Source organism: Chaetodon trifascialis, chromosome 4 (genome assembly GCF_039877785.1).
Source record: "Chaetodon trifascialis isolate fChaTrf1 chromosome 4, fChaTrf1.hap1, whole genome shotgun sequence".
Lineage (NCBI taxonomy): Eukaryota > Metazoa > Chordata > Actinopteri > Chaetodontiformes > Chaetodontidae > Chaetodon > Chaetodon trifascialis.
This window is the reverse complement of record NC_092059.1, coordinates 29266478-29290950: the sequence shown is the minus strand read 5'-3', so window position 1 is coordinate 29290950 and position 24473 is coordinate 29266478. Positions and strand designations below refer to the sequence as shown.

The following is a 24473-nucleotide window of genomic DNA, read 5'->3' as shown; positions in this document are numbered from 1 at the left end:
GGCAGCAGGTCTATCCCTGCCAGGCAGACAGGGCTTCTACCTGTGTCTTTTCTTTCAAAACACTCATAATTAGAGCTGGTGATGTTTGTGCCAGGGCATCTTAATACACACTGAACTAGGGACCTACCTCAGGAAAGCTTTTTCATGTTTTTCTCTATACTGTCATCGGAGATTTATATATTCACCCAAATCTGAGTGACACAGTACAGGGTCAGGCTCTGGTCTTTTTCAGCAAGTACTTTATTATGCAGGTCAAACATGATGTGAGCTCACCTGAAATAGCTTTAATAATCTGTCATCTGTGTTGTCGTGCCGTAGGTCAAAGTTGAAGCAAACAGTCGTTCTGTAAACTGCAGTGAATGTTTACAACTGACAGTTTGGGTAATTGCCTTATGGCTCGCCTTTGTGTTCCCAGATCTCAGCAGCTAAATTAGAGGGTACAATTTTAGGGACTTAGAATCTAAATCAAAATTTTGAAGCAAAATCAGTTAATTACACTTTCAATCACTGTAATTAGTCGATTTGCAAATCAGCACAAAACTTTGGAGTACAACTTCAGGGAATGCTGACACACAAATTTGGGTTGTTGACCAATAGCAAACCATCTTGAGATATAGATGAAATGGAAGACACCATCATAATAGCTGTATTGCACCATTTATGTATGTAGTGTAAACTGCAGTATAAATTCCAAAAATAACTTCCAAAAATGACAGGATATGATGATGCAAATCGTCTCTTAAATAAACTTTAAACCTTTCATCTGCTTTGCCTCCAAAGCTAGATTTCTAACTGCAGTTAGTAAGCCAGATGGAGGGCTTAGAGGGCTATTTTCTCTTGCTAGGGCTGGCATGGACCGGCTAGCTAGCATGACACCAGGTAGCTAGGCACCTACAAAGGTTGCCAACTAGCCTTGCAAGTAGTGAATAGTCACCAAGCATCTGTTTTATGAAGATTTTATGAAGACTACTTTTGCCATGCTACGGTTTGGTCTGACAGGACACTTTTGTGCAGCAGTAAGAAGGATGGAAGCTCTGGTATTGGCTGGTTTTCTGGTTTAAAGTTCTGTGTGAAGAAATATAACATCAGAAAATTTGCAAATGTCAGATTTGGGTCTATAAAGAGAATTCCCCTGAGCATGGACACAGGTTTTCCACACTTTGGTCTCTCACTGGGCTGCTCACCTCCCCTCTTTATATGACACTGATAATTAAGGCTTCTGATGTAGCTCACATTCATACCAACGTGTATTGTTACACAGAAAGTGCCAGGACTCGAACTCTAGCCCCCAGAAATTCTAAACTCTGAAGCGTCATTTTAGTTGAATATAACTGAGAAATCTGAATTTCATTCCATTTTATTTCTTGACCACTTACAGTGTAAGGAAACGCTACTTCATTACACAAAAACTTCCTGATTTAAACAAGGAGCTGGTGAGGAAACACCCTCCTGGCATTAAAAAACACCAAGGCAACTCTCTAATGACCTGTGTGTCCATTCACCTCAGTGGCCTGGGTCGTGGGAGAATCACAGACTCGAGAGCTGCTCTGTCTAAAGTTTCATAATATAATGTCAGTGTGTGAACATGAGGCCCTGGTGTATCATGGTCACCATTTATGTAATCCCATCTGTAACATAATAGCCTGTACTTAGGCAGAAAACAAGACCATAAGGCGGGGGAGAACTTCAAAAAACTGCATTGGATTCCATCACATTTATCTGTGGCATTCAGCACTGTCTGCTGCCTGTCTGAAAGGTAGTCCACATAGAGAGGGGAGAGTCAACATAAGAGTGTTAACTACAGGGAACCACTGAAATCTAATCATGAACTCAAGCAATCCAGTCAGGTAATGTGATGATGGGCTTAAAGATGAAGGAAATGTTTGACAAAAACACATCAGATCAGGATTAAAAACAAGGCCTTCTCAAGCTTGTTTTTGAGACCACATGCATAAACACACGCTTTTCACACAATTTGACCAGCTCATACGTAAACAGACGCATGCACCCTGCATACATACACACCTCTATACAGGCTTTAATAAAGGGAGACAGGTTAAAAGCTCACACTGAATATTCTTTGAATGGTGAAGTTAGTAGACATGCTGGAACTTCCAACTTATTTGAGAGTACAGAGAGTAGAAACAAGACTATCCTCACCAGAAGAGCAACAGCATTGGCCATTTATTCAAATGCTTAAAATGACAAGCTTTACATTTTCCTGACAAGTGACCTCTTGTGGTCATGTAAACTGTCTTTTCTCTCTCAGAAGTAAAAGGCAAAGTGTTGTGACTTTGTAGCACTGCAAAGCTGCTTGTTGGCACCAGGGTTAAAGGGTTCAAGGTGTCACACTGGAGACCAGATCATGTCTCCTACCAACAGTCTGTCAACTGGGTTCTTTTTACTGACCACCATCTTTCCCTAACCTTGACCAAGCATTTTAGTCACAATTCTTTAAAACACAAATGTAAGGGATTCTAAGAATGTTTCAATTCAGTCTTTATGTTATATATATATATATATATAAATAAATAAATAAATAAATAAATAAATAAATAAATAAATAAATAAATAAATAAATAAATCAGTCTTCAAACATTGCTGTAATTTATTGCAAAACAAACTAAACAAACTTTATCACCATACATGTAGGACAGTGGGAGAGAAGGGTAAAATACGGGAAATCCTGGGAATAACAGTCGTATTGAAAAGTCTGACTGTCTGGATCAAAAAAACTTAATATAAGCCCATTCTATGTTGATTATTTTATCTGGTTTGCTTTTCAGTGCCTCAGAGAGAGTAACTTTTCTCTCAGCTTAGGCTTAGTGACAAAAGGTTGCAGTGCGTGAAAGCATGCACAGGAGCATCTGATTTGCAGTGAAACTGACAGTTATGGCCATTAGATCACGTCCTCCTCCGGAAACAGGTGTGTAAAGCCAACAAATGACCCGAACACTGAGCCAGGGTCAGGTCAGGCACCCTACCCTACTGACCTCCTTCTTACCCAAAGACCTGCAGGGTCACAGGTCACTTGCACAGCTCTGTTCTATATCCTTGTAATGCTATAACATTAAGTGCCACATTCACACAGCCTGAGAAATGAGAGACCTTTTAGACTGTTCTGCTCCACTACAGAGTAATTCCAGAGATTTCCCGCTCTCATTTTACACCATTTTAACTCCTTTTCAGTGTTTGAAGTTGTGACATGGCATGCTGGCTGGCTCACAACACTGGCTTAACGATTGATTTCCCCAATAATGGTTAACTGCACTGTTTGCAAAAAGGTTTTTATGCATGGCTGATAAGCTCCACCACTGAAGATGTTAAGCAGTCTAAGGTTGTTAGTCGACACAGGAGGGATGTGACACCATGTCAAATTCACAGTTTTTCCTTTTTGACTTTTTGTGATATCTGCCATGGCACCATGGTCATCAAGAGGCAAATTCAGTGACAGGAACAATTTGGAATATCACACTTTTTTGACTTTTGTTTCGAAGACAATTTCTATTAGCCTCCTCTTTACTCAAAGCCAGAGGGCAGCATATGAAACAGATCTTCTTTGTGTATGTGGAGTCAAGATATAGCTGCAGACAAAGCTATTACATCCACTGTCACTGTTACTGTGACTGCATGTCTGTCTCTCTGTCTCTGTCTCTCTCTCTCTCTCTGACTGCTTTTCTTTCTGTCTGTCTGTCTGTCTGTCTGTCTGTCTGTCTGTCTGTCTGTCTGTCTGTCTCACTCTCTCTCTCTTGCTCTTCCTCTCTCACCCAACCGGTCGAGGCAGATGGCCGCCCACCCAGAGTCTGGTTCTGCTCGAGGTTTCTGCCTGTTAAAAGGAAGTTTTTCCTCGCCACTGTCGCCAAGTGCTTGCTCATGGGGGAATTGTTGGTTTCTTTGTAGATAAAAGAGCTTGGTCTGTACCAGCTCTATATGGAAAGTGTCCTGAGACAACTTCTGTTGTGATTTGGCGCTATACAAATAAAATTGAATTGAATTGAATTGAATTGAATTGAATTGAATTGAATTGAATTGAATTGAATTGCTGTAGCCCTCACTCACACAACCAATCATGCAGCTTTCATCACCGTCAGCTAGAACACACAGGTGCTGTACATCACCCCGTCACACTTTTCAGTCATGCTGTAGCTCTGTGAAGAACAACCGAGTTACCTGTGTGCTGGACTATCACTCAACACTGCAGCAAGAAAGAGACCTGCAGATCTCTACATACAGAACATGAGGATGGTGTCTCGCAGAAGAAGTGATACTTTTTTGTTTGTTGAAATTTCACACAGTATTTCAACAGCATTATTTCAGCATGTAATTAGGGCCTGCTCAGGCCCAGACAATATTTTTCTTTAGGACTAGCTTTTGTACCACAGGTTCAGGAAGTTAGGTGACTTATGAGAGACAGATGGAGAAAGGCAGTCAAAATCAAAGCAGCAGAGGCCATCATACTGACTTTTAGTACCTATGGGCCAAGTTCCCAAAATCCTGGATCCTACAAATCCCATATTACAAGTATAAAGTTTCTCCAACTAAAGACAGGGATATCTCTTTCTTCCCATAATATAAATGAACAGCATCTTTTTGTTAGGCTATCCCTGCCTGATAAACAGCCCTGTCTAACTAAGGCTCCAAAGCACACTTCGTAATGCAGACTTCTGTTAAAAAATTATAAGCTTGTGTCACACTTGACAACACTCCTCCAGGCGTCTGTTCCAGAAAGCAGATTTAGTGAAAACTCTGAGTATACTGTATTAACCCTGAGTTGAGGGGAAACTCAGAGTTTTTTCAATTCAGAAACAGAGATCGCCTTACCTGTGGGTTAGTTACTAAGGTAAGATATGCTTTGAATCTAACCTGCTTGCTTTCCACATTCATATTTATTGATATAATTTAAGTCGGGAGAACACCAAAATCCCAGTCAGATATTAGTTCATTACCCAAGTACTCTCCTCAACATTACTGTACCACGTGATCAGTCATCTTATGAAGGTCCACATGGAACTTATGCATGAAGCTCATACTTCACAACTATACAGCTCAAAGAACATGGCTGAATGTTGTGAAGTTTGAGCTTCATGCGTATGTTCCATGTAGACCTACTTAAACTTGGGCACGTGGATTTATGTCACTTGGACGGCTATGAATTAATTGAATGATTGTCTCATGTTATGACCATCTTCAGAAATTCATCTCTGCATAAACATGAAGATATCCCAGCTGCCCAAGATCATGGTTCGTCAAGCATAGGTTTCTCTAATACTACTGTGTTCAAGATGGTGCTGCAAGAGTGGCAGCTAGTTACAGCGGCTCAGGTCATTTTTCTATGTTTTAGTGTGTTCTTGTGTTATTCTCGTGTTTCTTCCACCACTAGTCTCAGCTGATGCATGTACAACCGGTGTTTTGCTTTTTACTCTTTCCTGGACTATTTAAAACAACATCGTTAGATCCATTCAGCCACGGCTCTATTGTTCACACTTGGGAACAGCTGTTAGTGCTGTGCAACACAAATGTACTAAGATGTGCCATGACAAGAAAAGATGGTATAAACCATCCATATCATCTCTTATTATGGGGAACATGAGATATCTCCCTAATAACGGCGCTAACCAGACTGCAGAGGGAGTAGTCTACAACTACATATACTTGATTTTTTATGTTCTATTTTGTATTTTTTTTATTCCCTTCTATGTCCCGTTTATTGCTTGCTGTCTGTAACACCCTAATTTTCCCCAGAGTGATTTAATAAAGTTATATCTTTATAATATTCAATATTTCAACTTTAACTTTTAGAAAATCCAGTATAAGTTTTAATGATAATGTCTACATGTGTGCAAGCAAACCAAAATGTTTCCGTTATCATAAATTGATTGCTTTCAATATGACAGCTGACTGTGTTGTACAAATCAATTTCATGAAAAGTGTAGCAGCCCTTGGCATCAATAATCACAGCGTTGAGTTCGACTGGTACAACTTTATTCTTCTTCTGAGTACCGAGAAACTAAAATCACATAGCAAAAATATCAAAAGTCAATTTCTTAACACAACAACTCCAATAGTATTTAACATATTTCCTTAAAACCACACACTGCGAACGTTACAAAAAAAAAATCAACGTCGAATAACAATACCACGCACACCCGAGCAGCCCATTAACACAAAGACAACACGCCAGTAATATTCATAATGCCACATACCTCTCTTCGCCTACCGAGGGTGCAAACTAGATACAGATAGCGTTGAAATGGTCAAATACCGGCCTTGGATCAATTTGTGCTATTCGCTCTCCCGACCACCTGCTCAGAGCCCGTCGACTACTGTCGACGTCAACATTTACCTTTCCGGGAACATGAATAATACAAAAACCAGACTCCACTGGCCACTTACAAAAAGTATGACTCAGTATCCGTCATACTGTTTAAGACTCTGAGAAGCATTGTTTCTGTTTACATCTTGACCTGCTGCTTGTGTTGTTTTTGAGTACCCTGATGTGTCAAAGGGCAGTTCTACAACTGGATGACCGCAAATGAAAACATATTTTTGCTATTGCTTCTTTACTTAGCTGTTTCTATGCCAGCAGTATTCACCATAATAAGATCAGACAAGCCACTGAAACTACAGCCGGTGAAGGTGAAAACACAGCGTATGACATTGGTTCTGCATTGAACAGCTGCAAAAAGGCATATGCACATTTGGAAGTATGGAACTTCTGTCATGTCTTCATCCTGATAATTGACCCTCATCCCTATAATAACACTGACATGTGCCGCCGAGTGTGCTACTGCTGGCAAAGACAATCCTTCCATGACAAAGGCTCATAATTCTTTCTTAACCTTGGAAACTGGTTGAAAACGTATTCCAAACCTCAACTTTTCAGCCAACATGACAGTGAAACTTTAGATGTTGATAACATCACTTGATATCACATAATATAAAGTGATATTATCTAAAAAAAAAACTAATGATCACAGTCCACAGTTGGGCATATCTATGATGGCTATGTCCTTCAAATTCCCCAAATATTTGGGGAATTGGTAAGTTCTAAAATTTACATTCTGATTGTGGATTCCTAAATTTCAGTCTAGTGTGAATAAATCACTCGTTTAAGGACCTTTAATGTGAAGTAATTTAAATATCAGTAATTACATCTGTAAGTGAAAGATTTATGACATTTTCAAAGTAACTTTGCCATGACACTGTCTCATTTTTCCCTGCTTGAGTCATGGTGCAACAGTCCCTGTCATTTATCACTGCCAATTTACCTCAGTCCTCTCAGACAGCACTCTTCCACTGTCTCCCTCTCTCTCTTTGTGCTCTAAATTCTTTTGGAGACTCGTTGGTGCTTAAATGACCAAAGGGATAGATGGCCTCCATGTAGGAGATGGAGAGTGCAGGAACAGAACTATAAGAAAACTAATCAGTCATATCAGGTCTCAGGGCCACAGGGTGGACTCCTACTTGGTGAAGTCATCCTGGGTTAAATCCCCCATGAGACAATAAAAACAAAAGTATCTTTGAGCAAAATACTTAACCTCTACCTGTCTCAGAAGCAGAATTCCCCCGCCCATTGTCAGTAATAATACTGAATAATGCTAATACTGAATAATAATGAAAAAGTCACATGCTAAAAGTGTGGCATACTTATTTTCAATCTGAACCATCCAAACCTATTGGACACCACCAGTGACATATGGTATGTCACTGAGCAATTTCAAATCAGGAGGAATAATCTAACAAAGACTCATCGTAAAATAGAGCCCAATATGGCTTGATTTACAGTACTTATTGTTTCTGTGAGTTATCTTCCAATAGTCTTTGCAGCTGCACTGATCTCATTAACACTTGTGGCCATTTTTGTGGTTGTTTTTCTACTCCAGCTCTTGCTCTGATGGCCGCTGAGCACGGTACCAGACCTACTGACATTGCTGAGCAAGTGTGGATAGCTATTTGGTAGTGGCCTTCATACTTCAATCTGAAACTGAGCCATGGAAAACACACCTGAGCATGTTATGCAGATATTAAGCAAGACTCTCTGAGAGAACAGGTCTATGGCCACTCAGCCGCAATGCGGATAATTAGATGAAATACATAATATAGATGAGCTGTTTTTACTTTTCAAGTAAGTTATTGCAACCCATATTTATGTTTATTGTGAAGTGACAATTTCTAGTGGCTGCAGTAATTATGACAGGAGCAAAGGAGGAAATCTGTAGTTGGAGGAAGGTGTGGTGGATGGATGGGTCAAACAAATACAGGACATTCCCCCAAGTGACCACTGTTTGCATCCCATGGGAAACCGAAAGTAAACATAGACCCTTTTTAAGTTACATTAAGTAACATACTTACACTTACTTACACTGCATACATTATAGTAATGTACTTGTGACCTGTGATGTTTTCCTCAAACTAATGAACTGGTTTTGTTGCCTAAATCTAACCATATAGTTTTGGTGCTTAAAATTAAGCAAGCTACAGTACATCTGTTTTACAATGTTAAAAGATGTGAAGACAAAGGATGTACCGCCTTGTTGCAAGTGTCCTCCAACAATGTATATATATGTCATTTTGGAAAGCATTGGCAATCGACCTATTAAGCAGTTTAAGTTTGAGAATGTGCTGGTTTAAGTTGCTGAGTCATACAACTGTTATCTGCTGTCTAACCTATTAGTGCCAAAATATCACAGGGTTTTTCAGAGAGCATGCACCCTATTGGAGCACAGTCATTCCTGGGGGTTCCCAGTTCAGCTGCTAATCCCATCTTCCAATTCAATTCCAAAGTTACACCACTCTTGATGGTTTGATCTTGCATTTGTGTTTCTTATATGCTAATTAACAATGATTTCTATTTGTGTTGATTAAAAATATAATGAATGTAATTAAGTTTGTTTCAAAACTTACTTGCTGTTGCTGATACATTCTCAGACACAAGGTTGCCAGATGGACATGTGATGACTTATTAATAAATACCGTATCATGTGAAGAAGTTGTCACTGAAAGCTGTGACTTCACAGGGTTTATTATTTCGTACATAGCCATTTATAGTCAGTGTTGTCTCCATCATGCACACAAATATGCATTCAGCCAGAGCAGACAGAGAGCTCTATCTCCGCTCCCCACATTCACTGTCAAAGCGCTCTTAGGCAGCGCTTCTTAGAGGAAAATATATTAAAAAAACAAGAATATTCAAGTCACTGCAGAAAGATTGGTTACTGCTGACACAGAGCAAGCAGCAGACAGGAAAACAGCGGGAAAGAAATCTAGCACTTTAAAAGATACTGATGTTGATTCAATGCCTATCAGTGCAACCAGCAGTACCACTCATGGCCATTACAAGTGCAGGAGGCTTGTTTTGAGAGATGTGCCTCTTGAGTGTCACAATCAACGAAAAGAGAAATGTATATGATGTTTTCTGCAGAAAGGCATATAACTCCCATGCGTGAGAAGTACCTCTCATCTCTGTCTGCATTGTACTGGCTTCAGCTCCAGCTGTCTTCTCCGTCTCCCTCCCTTCATCCCCTTAAGCTTTCTCTGTCGGTTCACTTCATGACTAATGCTGCACTCTCATTACCCAGAGTCCTGCTGTCGACTCTGCCGCGTCTTCATCCTCTTCCTCTCCCCCTCACTCTCTCATCTCTCATTTCTGCCCACTCTCTCTTATTGCTTTTGCTGTTTTGTATTTCCATTCTCTCTTTAGCTCTCATGCATCACTGAGGAGTTTTGTTTCAAAAAAGACAAACTCACATTTTGAAAATTGTGACACAAAATGGTAACTGGAATGGAAGTGGATATCATTATGAAATATACTGAAAGCTTTGCAGCTTCCTCAGCTTTTACTATTTGGGGGATAAGGCCATTTAAACTTGCAAAAGAATGAGATGGATATGCAGTTTTGTGCAGCACATTGATACGATTTACACATATTCATGTCACCAGCATATCACTTGTAAGCCATAAACCTGTCAAGCCTCCTGTTTTTCCTGGGATTTAACATATTTTCCTCTTCTTTTTTGGTGACCTCCCATTTAAATATTTTTATCCTTTCCTAAAGAAAAAAAAATCAAAAAGGTTTGCTGTAATGTTAACAGGAAGCATAACCATTGGACATATTTAATGTGTTTGGGACATTCCCCTCTGGTAACGCAGGTGACAGTATGGAACATAAGCTGGTAGTGACGAGAAGTCATTCATTCAAAAGATAAAACAACAACAAGAGGAAGGATGAACGTGAGACCTGCCAATCATTTACATAAGACAGGGATGATCACAGCTATGATATTTTAAAGTAAGTGCTTGCCTTGTGTTGGTGTTTTACTGTGTGTAGCCTCGTCTAAATGCAATGGGTGTGTGGAGAGTAGGGAAGGTAGTGGGACTGTCCAGGGTGCGGCACCAGAAAATTTACCCTATTTTCAAATCAAATATGGTATGGCCCACTATGACTTATGAATTCTGACTACTGACAGAAATATTTTTTTTGGATGAAGCAGCGTTACATTGAAAACTAACAAGTTCGTTAACAAAGAGCAACATCCACAACCTACCCATTCAGTGGTACAGCAACATTAAAACCTTCACGGGACAATCTAATTTACACTGAAGACTTAAGGTGTTAAAGTAACAGTCTACTACCTTGGGGAAATGCAGTTGTTTGTTGTCATACGAGTCAGACGAGAAGAGTGAAGTTAATTTCAGTACAAAGATGGCCTCAGTACAACTTTTAACTAGCTTACTATAGCACAAAGATTAGAAGCAGGGGAAAACTGTTAACATAGCTCCAGTATGTGTTTTAAAGTAATTCCTCAGACATCTTTGAATCACTACTGGGAATCGTGCTGAAACTAACTAAACTAAAACTAAACTATCTAAAAACACTACTACCTCACAGAAAGAACTATTTATGAAGCCTACAACACTGACTTTCAACAAGAAGAATGAATAGTGCTGGGAGACAGTGTCAGGTTGCTGTTTTATGAAGCCACAAAGTAGAGTTTACAAAATGTGTTGTAGTTCTCAGTTAAAATATTAACTAGTGGTCAATTTTGAATATGTCTATGAAAATATGATGCCAAAATTATCATTTATTTCTGACTGATATGCACATCAGGGCAAAGCTGATTCTGTATTCCACAGCTTTGTTCATTAAATATTAGTCTGTTAACAGTGATTATCAGTCTGGCCCGTCACTCTCCTTTAACAAGACCCTGAGTGGTTTTCCAGAGAAAGGCCTATTTGTTTGGTGCAACAGGCTCTGGAGCCTCAGGCTGTGTTTACTGCTGACAATATCTACATGGCAGAATAAGTATAATGGGTTCCTGAGTGATTTGGAAAAGGCTGCCATAGAGACAGCCCCTTTTTTGTGTGTGGCTGTTTGTCTACCAATTAGAGTGTCGATTAAATAAATGTGTTTGGGCTCCATCTTGCCGTTGGCAAAGAACAGAGCTGTCTAGAGACACACCTAAAGGTGGTTCCCAGCCAAAATCACTTTCAACACATTCCTGCTCAGAAAACACCATCACACAGAAATACTCGGCTCAATTTGAGACTCAGACATCTCTAACAGCCAAACAACATTCTGACATTTTGTTCCATCAAAAAGGGGCCTTGTTCAAAGCATAGACTGTATAAAACATGTAGTAGTCTCCATGACATCACCCATAGGTTTCTGAAGAGCCATCTGTCAAACTCTAAAAATAAGGAACAAGGTGGAGCATGGGTGGAGCTGCAGCATGAAATGTGGTTGCTGAAACCTAGTCCCTAGAAACCCCCCTAACAGATGTCATGAATGGGGGAATTAGCTATGAAGACCAAAACCCTTTTTTTGTGACAGGCTGTAAGCATGTTTATGGAGATTTTTATAGAGATTCTTTGGCACTTGTGTTTGTCAGTGTGGGGCAGCTGTTCAGCAGCCGGGGTAGTCACAGGCACCCGCTGCCTTTGTCTCCCTACATACAGATTGTTGGGGGGACCAGGTAACTGGGCAGAGGCCATGAATAAAATATTTCTTGGAATTGTAGGTGAGGTGTATTGAAGAAAAGAGCATCACTGATAATGACAAATGCATTTTCTATGCATAGAAGAAAAAGCAGGAACCATCAGCACATGACAAATTAAAACAAATTAAAATTCTACCTGAACCTAACCTTAACCATAGCCATGGCAGATCATATCATTATATCATCATCACCATCATTATTATATCAGGCCATGACAAACAATGTTGTTCTGTTGACAGGGACACCAGATCAGAAACACTAATAAGTCGTTCAGCAAAGCATGAAACTTTGTCCGTGGTTTGTTAACTGATTAATAAAGCTGCACCCACAGGTGTTCAGTCCTCTAGTTTGTGCACTTTGAATGTCTTGAGCAGAAGTGGCAATGCAAGTGAAGCAACACCTCCAATTCCAATTCCAATTCCAATTCCAATTCCAATTCCAATTCCAATTCCAATTCCAATGTGTGAAGATGTTCAAATAAACATCATTGCTTCCAAAGCTGCAAGGTGTTTCCACGTGAGACCCACTGGGATGGCACTGCCTCAGCTGAGAGCAGCAGAGGCCACACGCAGCCCCCGAATCATTTACACCACAAGAACAATGTGATACAAAGCTATGCATTTTACAGCAGTCAATGCTGATGGCTTTGTACTTACGCTAGCTGATGTTATTTAGACAGGCCTGATGTCAGTAGGACACTGTTGATAAGAGCTGGTTTTCTTCTCACTGCCTTCAAAAGATGTCATACTTGGTTTACAATGTTTCCACAAACCCCGTCACAGTTGTCTCCAGATATACACTACATACAGTACTGTACAGTGCAATAGAAACTTATATACTTATAACTTATATATACCTGGCTTAGTTAACATTCAAGGTATCAGAAAGACTTTTACCTAATTCCTTTTTCGAGGTAATTTAGGCAGTGAACTCAATAAAGCCATCTTATAATGGCTCCTAGATGAAAAATCAGTGTTATTTGATATCCCTGAAACAGCAAGACCAAGCTAGAACTCCAAGAGAGGATTTTAAGAGTCTTTTGGCATGCAATTGCTTCTATTGATTTTGAAATTGTACAATCCAAATAACTACACGGTTGGTACCTACAAACCAAAATAATAGAACTGAATACATAAGGATCCAGCAAATTAGCAGAAACAAATCAGCAGGCTATGTCTCAAACTTGCAATGAATTCTCCTTTTCACTAAGACGCTCAAGCACCAAGCCATTCTTCCTTCCAACTCATCACATACGAAGTTTACCTTTGGAGGGGGTTGGAGTGATTGGATGGGTCAAGAACAGGACCTTCACTCAGGAGACAGGGGTTCTTGTCCCATGGGGAACCAAAAATGAAGGTAGATTTATTCTGTAAGTGAAGTAATATAACTAACATGCTTATTGTAAACCAAACTATGATCTTTTCCTAAATCTAATCCAATCCAATAATCTATTTTCTCATTATTTATTATTTTTCTCAGCAAGCTTTATTTTGAAAGTCTAACCAGACATTGCTAATCCAACATTGCATATTTATTATTGCTGCCTTGATCGTCAAGCCCTGCATGTTGAAACATGATGCTAAAGAGTCAGTGAAGAAGTGAGAGAAATATCTATCTATCTATCTATCTATCTATCTATCTATCTATCTATCTATCTATCTATCTATCTATCTATCTATCTATCTATCTATCTATCTATCTATCTATCTATCTATCTATCTATCTATCTATCCAGACAGACAGACAGACAGTTAGGCCCTGCTGTGGGAACAGGCAACAGCTCTCAGTTGAACTATAAATGGTTAACAATGAACACAAACAGGCATGTGGGAGTAAAGCAAGAAGCGTGCCTAATGTGTTGTCTGTACTCATGAGGACCAGCTCTAATATAAGGGCAACACAGGGTCACATGAACATGAAAACACCTTCAGTTGTCCGAAAGTCAGAGGGGTGAGGACAGGCTGGGGAAGGGCATTTATAAAAGTAAAACAGCTAAGGCATGTGGCATGTGTTGATGATGAGTGAGACAGGGAGGAAGGCAGACCGACAGTCAAGTCTTACCCTCTAAGACAGTGAGCTTGGCACTGGTGTTGATCTCTCCTACACTGTTGGTGGCTGTGCATTCATAGATGGCTTCATCGCGGTGGGTCCTCAAAGGCTGGATACGCAGCACCGAGCCCGAGCCATCATCGAACTCAATCACCTGGTCAGACAACAGCAGAGGAGGATTAAACTAATCATCTGTGACATTTCCATTCAAATGCATGTCTGTTTTACTACTCTCTGTTCGACCCCTTTAACACAACAGTGTTTCATCTTAACTTTGATAAAACTTTCCATTTGCTGAAAGAACAAAGGACTTTCAAGGAACACCTTCACATGAATGTATATATATCAGAATTATTCCTATTCAAACCCTTTACTACCCATCAACTTGAATGTGGTCCAGATAGACAAAAATTGCAACACACACAATGACCCCACTCGTACAAATGTATGAGCAGGTAAGTGTAGTTTTGAACTCTGGAGAGAGGGCTAGCTGTTTCTACCTTCCAGTCTTTATGCTAAGCTAGTGACTTAGAAGAAGATAGCAAATATCCATATTACACTACATGTTCATATTTCTGTAACTTTTCAGCAGTCCATAAAGGGTTCTGCAAAGTGCACAGGGTCCCAGAGGCATCCGTCATGCATTATTCTGCATCATAAATCTGGCGTGTGCTTTTGTGCAAATGCTGCTGCAATATCATAATTGTAAAAAATATGCACCTACATATGAATCAATGTTATCAACTACATGAGTTTAATTAGATTATAATCGCTGTAAGCTACTCCACCAACTTTAGACAGTCATTCACACACCCATAGTGTGCAGTTTACTCTAACAGCTTGGCCTACAACTCTTTGGTCTTTGATCAGTGCAGTTCTAAATATGTGGAATGTATGTATGTATGTATAAGACTGTTTTAGGGAGCTGCACGGTGGCGCAGCAGGTAGTGCGCATGCCTCACAGCAAGAAGGCAAAAATTATATATATATATATATATTATTTTCTTTCTTTTCTAATTTTATTCTAATTCTATCCTTGTAAGGAGCACTGCAAGAAAAATTTCCCCTCGGAATCACTAAAGGAATTCTGAATCTGATTCTGATAAATATGTGTGCTGTTTTATAACTAGAATTCTTGTTTTGGTACCATCACACATCTGATAGTGTGACCAGCTATCACACAGCTCTTTCTGCTCTACAAATTCTACAAACTACTGTAAGGTCATTCTTTTGGAAAGAAAATCCTAACAAGGCTGAAAAGCAAGATGAATGTCATATTAATCAGCATTAGCCACTCTACATATTGCTTTTGCTTAGTTTAATTAACTAATAATAAAGACATGACATAATATAAGAATGATAAGAAATACTGTTTATTTGTGTTAATTTGCAGCAATAGTATCTCTGTGTTTCTTCATTTGTATAGTTGTTTTATTTCTTTTACATTATGTTGATGTAATTTATGTAATTGTGTTTCAAATATGTTTATTGTTAAACATGTCATTCAACAAGGAACTTTGTTTGACAATTCCATGTTCGTTTTAGAACACAAGAATTTCCAACAAACCAACAAACAACAAGCAGAAACAAAACCAGTGACAGACCTGACAAAAAGTATATCCCCCCAAGACAAAAACAAAATGCAAAACAAGCATGCACCCAGGAGAATCCTCTCTTGATGGAACAGTCATGTATGTGCTCTAAACTCTCCTCCCAAACACTTGGAAGTATCGAAATACCAAGCTCCCTTTCCTAATCTTCCTTGATCTTGTCCGTATTTGGAAGACACAGGTTCTGTAACGTCTCATTCAGTTGAGGGACCATGTAATGTGAATTGGCGAAGAATTTGATGTGAGTCTCTAACTTGTCAGGCTCTGCCTTCTCAAAGTTAGGAAGGTGTGTTCTAATATAATCTCTAATCTGAAGATATCTGAAGAAATGGTTCTTTGGCAAGTTGTATTTTTCCTGGAGTTGTTGGAAAGATGCAAATGTGCACCCCACATATAGGTCACCAATACTGCATATCCCAAATTGCTTCCAGACGTTAAAGGCGCCATCCAAAGTGGAGGGGGTGAAATTGGGGTTTGCTGCAATAGGCAATAGAAAAGACATTGCATTGAGTTTGAAATGTTTTTCCATTTGTTTTCCATATCCTTATTATGTCATAAATGATGGGGTTATGTTTGAAGCAAGTTATATTTACTAGCACCTTTGATAGCAGACCCACCCTAATGGAATACGGAAGGCAATCCTCACTTTCCAGCTCTAGCCCATCATGATGACTGGGAGTCATCTAGCCAGTGTGCAACAGTGCATAGGCTGGTGGCCCAATAATACAGTATAAAGTTAGCTAGCGCAAACCCTCCATTGGTTTTATGTTTGCAAAGATGTTCTTTTCTTATTCTGTACAATTTATAATTCCACATAAATGGAAGAATGATAGAATCAATTTATGTAATTGTGATTTGTCCTCTTTGTTTTGTAAAATTAACTTTGGGGGAAAAAAAGACGGGAAAGCCTTGCTTTGTATGAGGGACTGTGAAGAAATTTGTGTTGTCCAGAGCTTTATCCAGAGCTGCAAGGTAAACTAGTTAAATTAAAAGTTAAAAATTTTCATTACATTAGACTCTGCATCACTGTATTCCAACTGAGACTGTTCTGTCATTTACAGGCTGAACTGTCATCAGTCTCCATTGCTCTTGCTGTCTCTTGTCATTTGCTTGTATAAGTACATGTATAGCACCACACAGCTACAGAAGTAATCAAATCCAAAGATGATCGGACTATCTGAAAATACAGATGATTGCCCAAGCCTGTTGAGATTTTAGGTCAAACTGAAACTTGGTACAGCTGATTTGCTGCTAATAGTCCTACACACAGCACAGGAAATCTGTGAACGTGCACAACTATAGTATGTGGGTGCTTAGTTTAATAAGTGGACATGGTCATTATTGAATATCATCTCTCTCTTACACTTCATAGGTCAGAGTAATGGTTCTGTCTGCAACAGTTAGTTGCCTTGTTTAATGTACAGCTGAGAAAGTTAAATGAATCCACACAACCCAGATTGGGAAATCATTTTGATGATTTCTTTATTCCTAATCTCATCAATTATGATGAGGAGAACATATAGAGAGGAATGTTTGACAAAACCATGAAAATGACCCACTGTGTACAAAAAAATCATTGCAAATTATTCAAATTTAGAGGAACTGAGATGGTGAAAGTAAAGGTTCTCACTAAGTTTGATCATGTTGCTTGGAGTGACCTGAGTACTGACCTCAGAGCAGCTGAAGGGGGATGTATAAAGTGATGAGCTTGACTGGATAACAGGTATGTGAGGGGCTTTAGGAATGTTTAGGGGGGTAAAGACTCAAAGGTCAGGACACTGGGCCTTACACTTCTGCTCCACTGCACTATGACTCAACCAGCTGACTGGCAAGAAGCACATTTTGCTCTAATGAAAGAGGTACAGAGCCGCCCTCTCTTCCTACCGTCGTAGGAGGTCAACCAACCCAGCACACAGGGAAGCTATGAGTTTGAAGAACACACGAGAAACCTCTTACTCAGAATGACAGGAACTGATTATACTGTACAGCCATTGTAAAGAAGCTTGGGAATGGAAAAAAGGACCAAGACTGTAGAAAACCTTATGACCTTAGTTAACTTTTTTTTTTTTATGGCATTTACTATTTTTCTGTACAAATGTACACAGTTGTTTTTCTATTCTGTATCCTGTACATTTTTTTATTTTGACCTCTTTATGCCACTGTGCTTGCTTTTTGTCACACTTGCTGGCTGTAACGACCAAATTTCCCCAGTGTGGGATCAATAAAGTCTTATCTTATCTTCACACCAAATGTTACACTAGAGTTAAGTTCAACTAGTTAAATTCATGTCAAAACAGAGCCAGGTTTGGGATAACCATAACTCTGATCCATTTCAAGTATATTCCAGAAGAGATGTTATATTTGATAAAGAATTTAACATCAAAAGAGCGATTTTCACAAGGCAGCATTATGTTGTTAAAATAGCAGAGAGAAAAAAACGAGAAGGGTAAATAGTATTAATCCTGCCAATGAAACCACATTTTCTACAAGTTACATTCATGTGCACTGACAATAAGATTGCACTTTATTGATGCTCAGAGGGGACATGAAGAATAGACGTGCTGAGTCTGAGTGCAGTGAGAGTCAGAGAGGAATTTCTGGTGGACAGATAAGTGAACAATACAAACAATGAAAAATATTTATAGACAAGTACAATTCTTACGAGAGTGGCAGTGACAGTGTAAATTGCCTAGTTAAATACATGGTCAGATGACGATATCCAGATAACGTATAGAGACACAGATGACATCGGGTGCTACAGTAATTGTATTTCATCCTCATTCTCATACCTGAAGAGATATACACGGGATATCCTGTGCATCTAAAACCTAAAATTATTAGCAATCAATAGACATTTAACTGTAACAGCAAATATGTGGAACATATATGTAACATTCCTTCTACACTGAACGAGACTAATTCAAGCATAGACATATAAGGAATATTGCACTGACATATGACATGAATGCTTTGCAGTATTAAAGATTCTCTTTCTAGCCTTGTTCAACTGGATAAAATTTTATAAAAGGGTAGTTAGGAAGGAAAGAGAAAGTTGGACTGTCACCCTGCATTGAGAGGAGTTACACCCGCCCCACACACAGGGTAGCCATCACTTTGAGTAATGCTGAGCAGACAGGTGGAAGATAATTCCTATTACTCACAATGACATGAACCAAGTGTTTCCATCCGCACAGGACTCATGTTGAGTCACTTCACTTGAAATCATCTGGGCTGGCTGGCAGCTAATGAGCATTCCTACTGCTCCTGATTCCTGCAGGAAGGCTCATACAGTCATTTTAATTAATAAGCAGTTGCAGTGTATATTATTGCAGCTGTATGCAGAGGAGTATTAAGGTACTCATGGGCCCCTTACTGTAACAGCCTTCAATTGTAACAAAAATACTACAGAAAGGTATTCAACCAGATTTTAGCTCAACCGAGACACAACATCTGCAGCAGCAGCAGTACAGGCCACCCTGTTTTTCTAAAGCATAACACACTTTTACAAATCAAGCAGCTGGGCAAAAACAAATTCAACAAAACACAGTAACACAGCAGCAGCAGCAGCAAATGTAAGGATAATAATGGCAGCAATGCAACAGCACTGCAGCCCAATAAACACACTTTACCTTTGCAGGGCTCTCTTCCTTGTTTTCCTGGCTGAGAAGTCTTTGATGAGACTGGTAAAATCCAATTTTCTGAGAACATCACTCTCAATGGCCATCAGAGATAGGTGACTCAGTCTGTTTTGGCCAATTGTGGATCTCAGTTTATTTTTCACAAGTCCAAGTTTTGAGAATAAGCGCTCCCCACTGGCATTGGTTACAGGTAAAGTCAAATAGAGTCTCAGTGCTATATAAACATTTGGAAACACCGACTGTAGTCTCCTTCCTCTTACAAGATTCAGCAGTGACCTTGTTGAGATGTCCTCCTGTCCTTTAATGAATTCTCTGAATTGTCCAAATTCATCCAAAAAATCTTCTTCTAGATCACCTGGATATTTCCTCTGGAGATCAGCTGCTCCTGAATGGAGATCTTGTGCGGAGATGGATGGAATGTTGTACAAAAATCCAAATGTGTGCTGTTTGTAGGAGTGATACCTCCGATCCATTTCTGCTAGGAGATGATCTGTGGCAGCAATAAACACTGTAGCTCTGAACCTGTCGCGGCCTGACTGCTCACAGTCTAGTTTGGTTGACTCATCTGCTTGATTTTTCCTTCTTCTGTTGCTTTGTGTGTCCACTGTATATCTTTAGGACACTGTCGGAGACATGTTTTTTGCATCACTCTCAAAGTTGTCAAAATTTTCCCACAGGGTGGCCACATAATCCCTCAATGAGCTGATCAGATTGACAGCATTACATAAATCCAGTTCAACAGTTTGCAGTGCAGTACTGGTCCTATGAAAACGCTGTAGTATGTTGTTCCACATATTGCACAGGAAGGCATTCTCTAATTTTTCCATCTTACTGTACAGTGCTGTGGCTTCATTTTAGGCGGTGAGATTTTGGCTCAAGTCATCTTTTAATTTCTGCAAGGACTCTGGATCCTGGCATAGTTCTGGTGCAGTCCTTTTGTCGCTTGTGCATGTGCTGACCATCTTGTTTCAGACAGACTTTTTAAAGTCTATTCTTTGGTTGTCATTGGGCTGTAAACCCACTGTAATAACCTGCCAGCGGGTTGTGGATTTGGAGGAAAAATTAAAAAGTGTCTGAACGAAGTTAAAAAATTCCTCCGTCTCAAGACAGCAGTTCACGCTGTTAACCCCCACTAAATTGAGAGTGTGTGCTGCGCACGGTACCCACTCGGCCAAAGGGTTAATCTGTTTAATGCGTGACTGCAGGCCACTGTAAGTGCCGGACATGTTGGCTGAATTATCATAGCACTGACCTCTGCAATTATTTATATCAATACCCATGTCGTTCAAAACACCAAGAACAGACCAGCAGAGTGACTCTCCTGAGTGACTTTGAATTGGCAGGAACTTGACAAAACGCTCCTCGACACGGCCATCAGGTGACACATGCATGATGAATGTCAACTGATCTATATGGGTCACATCTGGTGTGGAATCAACACTTATTGAAAAGTACTTTGCCACTTTTATCTGCCTGATTATCTCTGCAAGGACTTGCTCCCCCATCAGCTCAATAAACTCCAAACATGTTGTTGAAGACAAATAGGATGGTGTCCGCTTACCAGCATTACCATTTTTTTCTATATGGGCTTTCAAGAATGGGTCAAACTGAGCGATAACTTCCAGCACACCCATGAAATTCCCATTATCAGGTTGTCCAAAAATTTCACTGTGTCCCCTGAACGGTAGTCCGCGCTCTGCCAAAAACTTAACGACCGCAACCACCCTCTTTAAAACCTCCGTCCAGTATTCACACTCACTGTCAAATTGCTTTTTTAGTTCTGAATCAATGCATCCAGCATCAGCACAGCATGTAGCATAAGGTACCATGGCCTTTCTGTGGCTCTTTGATGCTTCATGTTCACCAAGGCACAGTCGCATTTTTCCAGTCACTATAGCCCGCCGTGAAAGCAGACTGAAAATCACTGTCGCCTAATAATTTGTATGCGAAACAAAATACAGTTCCTTTTGAGGGGGAATACAGTAACCATTCTCTTGCCACAGTTTCGGCATTTGCCAGTTTTCTTGTGAAGAGTGTTTTAGAAAATAATCTTTTTTGGTGTTTGTGTTGTCTTTCGGATGCAGCCACATCTGCATCTTTGTTCTGACAAGTTTCAGGCCCCATTTTAATCCAGTATTTCCTCATATCCTCATTAATTTTGTCCCAGCACGCAGGATCCGAGCTCCAGGTAACGTGAGCAGGATTGCCGTTATTTTGTGCCCTCTCTGCAGCAACAGGTGAAGCAGTGGTGGAATTGGCTAAGGCTAGCACATCATGGCTAACTCCTGGAGGCACAACAACATCTGATTTGTGTTGGGTGGCTCAGTTGTCGATCCCTCAAACTCCACTTCTGAGAGACAAGGTGAGGCGCAGTGGTCGCGATCAGCCTCACCAGTAACTTTAGATGGGCTGGAGCTAACTGTGGCTACACCGACGTTAGCTTGCTCGTTGTCCGCCTCCGCCTGCTGTGGATGGTCATCTTGTCCGTGACAACCAGGTGAAGGGCTCTGCTATATTTTTTGTTTGACATTTTGCCGCTGTAGGACTGTGAGTGACAGCATCAACGGCCCCAGTGATGCAAGTAAACAAATTGTTGAGCGCGAGCACCTGTTGATTGGATAAAAGTGATGCATATCTGCCCAATCAGGTGCTTAATTTTTTGTGTCTGACCTAACGGACCAATGGAGACCAATCCAATTTTCCATTGAAATATATTTAAATTTCTGAAAATAGTCTGAACAATCAGAGGGCCCCTTCACATGTGGGCCCCCTAGGCTGCAGCCTGGAGTAGCCTGTGCATTAATCTGTGCCTGGCTGTATGCATAAAATGTCTGGATTCTGGCCATCTTATCACAGTGCACAAAGATTCTGCACATTAAAATGTAGATGAGACTCAGCAGGTGACTGAAAAGATCTGGACCAATGCATTTGTATTACATAGAATTTATATTACAGAATCCATCCCACTGAATATTTTGTACCAGCAACAATCAATTAAATAATTAAGTTCACATTGTACTAAAGGTTTCAATAATGTAATCCCAAGCAATGCTTTCTAGGAACAGACCAGAGAATGGACCATCAAGGAGACTTTTAAAAATGCTCCTCACCTGACAGCAGATATTAATTTTGATACTTTTTTACTGTAAGGAACCACTTAGGCCTTTGTCAGAGCAGAGTATGCCCCACTCACACTCATGTTCTTGGGCATTCAATCTTTGCCAGTTGAACTTGAGAGTCCAGACTGTTGAGAATCAGACCAAGATGATGGCATGTTCACAAAGCAAGGCTCAATGTCTTTCCACATTCATGTACAGATAACACCAGTGAGCTAACGAGACACTACATCCTCAGAGAGGATAGAACAGGAAATAGTTTCAGTAAAACCAGAGGTGGGGGACTGTTCATTTATGTAACCAAAGCTTGGTGCACGGACACTGCTATGATCAAGGCTCACTCCTCTGCTAGCCTAGAATATCTCATGGTAAAGTATAGAAATTTCTATGCACCCAGAGAGTGTACATGTAGTGCTGTGGCAGCATACATCCTTCCTGGATGTTGATGCTAAACTTGCAATTAAAGAATTACATGCTGCTATTAGCAAACATCACACTACACATTATTAAGTAGTTTACAGCATGAGGGCTCTGCAGGGCACAGTGTTTTACCCTTTCCTCTTCACCCTCTACACATCGGACATCAGACACAACACTGACAGCTGCCACATCCAGAAGTTCTCTGAAGATTCAGCCATTGTTGGACGTGCATCACAGGGGAACAAATTGGTATACAAGGAGGTCATGCACAAGAAGGGCCTGTTGTCTCCACCTGTTAAGAAGACTGAGGTCCTTTCGAGTATGTAGGACTTTGTTAAAAACAGTTTACCACAATTTTCTATTCAGTTGTCTGCTGGAGCTGCAGAACCTCTGAGAGGGACAGATAAAGACTGAACAAACTGGTCAAGAGAGCTGGCTCTGTCCTGGACTGCCCTCTGGGAGAAGGATGTAGCACTGTGTTTACACACTTACTGTTTTACACAACTGTGTGATTTTATGTTTCATCATCTTGCTATTACATCCATGCAATATCTTGTGCAAAATTACATATTTATCTTTTTGTATCAAGTCTATGCAAATATTGTACGTATTTTCTTTTTATATACTGTGCTACATATCATTTTATCTAATGTGCAAAAGTGATACTGTACTTAAACCATGTGCAATTTTCAATCCTTGCGCAATTTAAAATTTCTCCCAAGCCATATTAATTTTCAATACCCCTCCCCCTCTTTTCGTATAGAATATATGTATGTAGTTAATTTTTCATTTTCTAATTTCTATTTCATTCCCTTTTATGTCTTGCTTTATATATTTCTGATACTATTGCTGCTGCCTGTAATGCCCTACAGTAATTTCTCCTATGGGGGGATTAATAAAGTGTTATTTTATTTTATCGTGTCAAAAGGGTCAAAGATTTTAAAGTACATGCATGCATTTAGTCTACTGCAGGGACAAATAGCTTAATAATATATTTCGGCCTCTTTAGGATTTTTTTTTGTTTTGTTTTAACTCAATGTCAACAAGCCCATTTGTCGCATAAAAAACATCTTCTAAACTGTCCATATTTTTTGCCTTCAGGTAGCCTATAAAGAAAGTCAAGATGGAGATTTGATTGCTGAATTACTCATTTCAATCATTTAAGAGACTAACAGAAATATTATTACAAGCACACATGATACAGTACTTGGGACAAGATATCGCGGTAACGTCTGAAGCGCTCCAATCACACCATGGTCAGCTGAATGGTAACACTGCACAATCCTTTTCATTTCTGATTTCTCCAGAAAAAAACAAACAAACAAGAAATTATTTTTGTTCTCACCCTGTTCTGACCTGCTGCCTGCCTGTTCATTTTTACCTGTACTCAGACCTATGAATTTATATAAAGATATGTTTTACCTGTTTGACAATTTTTTTGTGGGTTACCTGGCTAGTATCCGACCCAGTTGCATGATTCTGGTCTTACCACCTATCTCCATTCCTACTCCCAAAGTACACACCACTCATCAGACACTTAAAACTTTTAGTGAGAATAGTTAGGGTGTGGCCAAACGGACCAGACACTGTACTACAGCATCTGTTTAAGCTGGATTGTGTTTGCCATTCAGGTCACCAGACTCC

At 39.8% G+C, this 24473-nt stretch overlaps 1 protein-coding gene across 6 annotated transcripts in view; it reads right to left on the bottom strand.

Moving 5' to 3' along the window:
• Positions 1–24473, bottom strand: part of ptprfa (protein tyrosine phosphatase receptor type Fa) — a 365864-nt gene that overhangs the window by 203715 nt on the left and 137676 nt on the right. For all 6 annotated transcript variants that reach the window (XR_011602126.1, XM_070961026.1, XM_070961028.1 and 3 more), the window contains exon 4: positions 14058–14199. Coding sequence is in view for 5 of the 6 variants with exons in the window: in XM_070961026.1 (XP_070817127.1) it covers positions 14058–14199 (142 nt within the window). In the remaining variant the exon portion in view is untranslated. The remainder of the gene's footprint in view (positions 1–14057; positions 14200–24473) is intronic.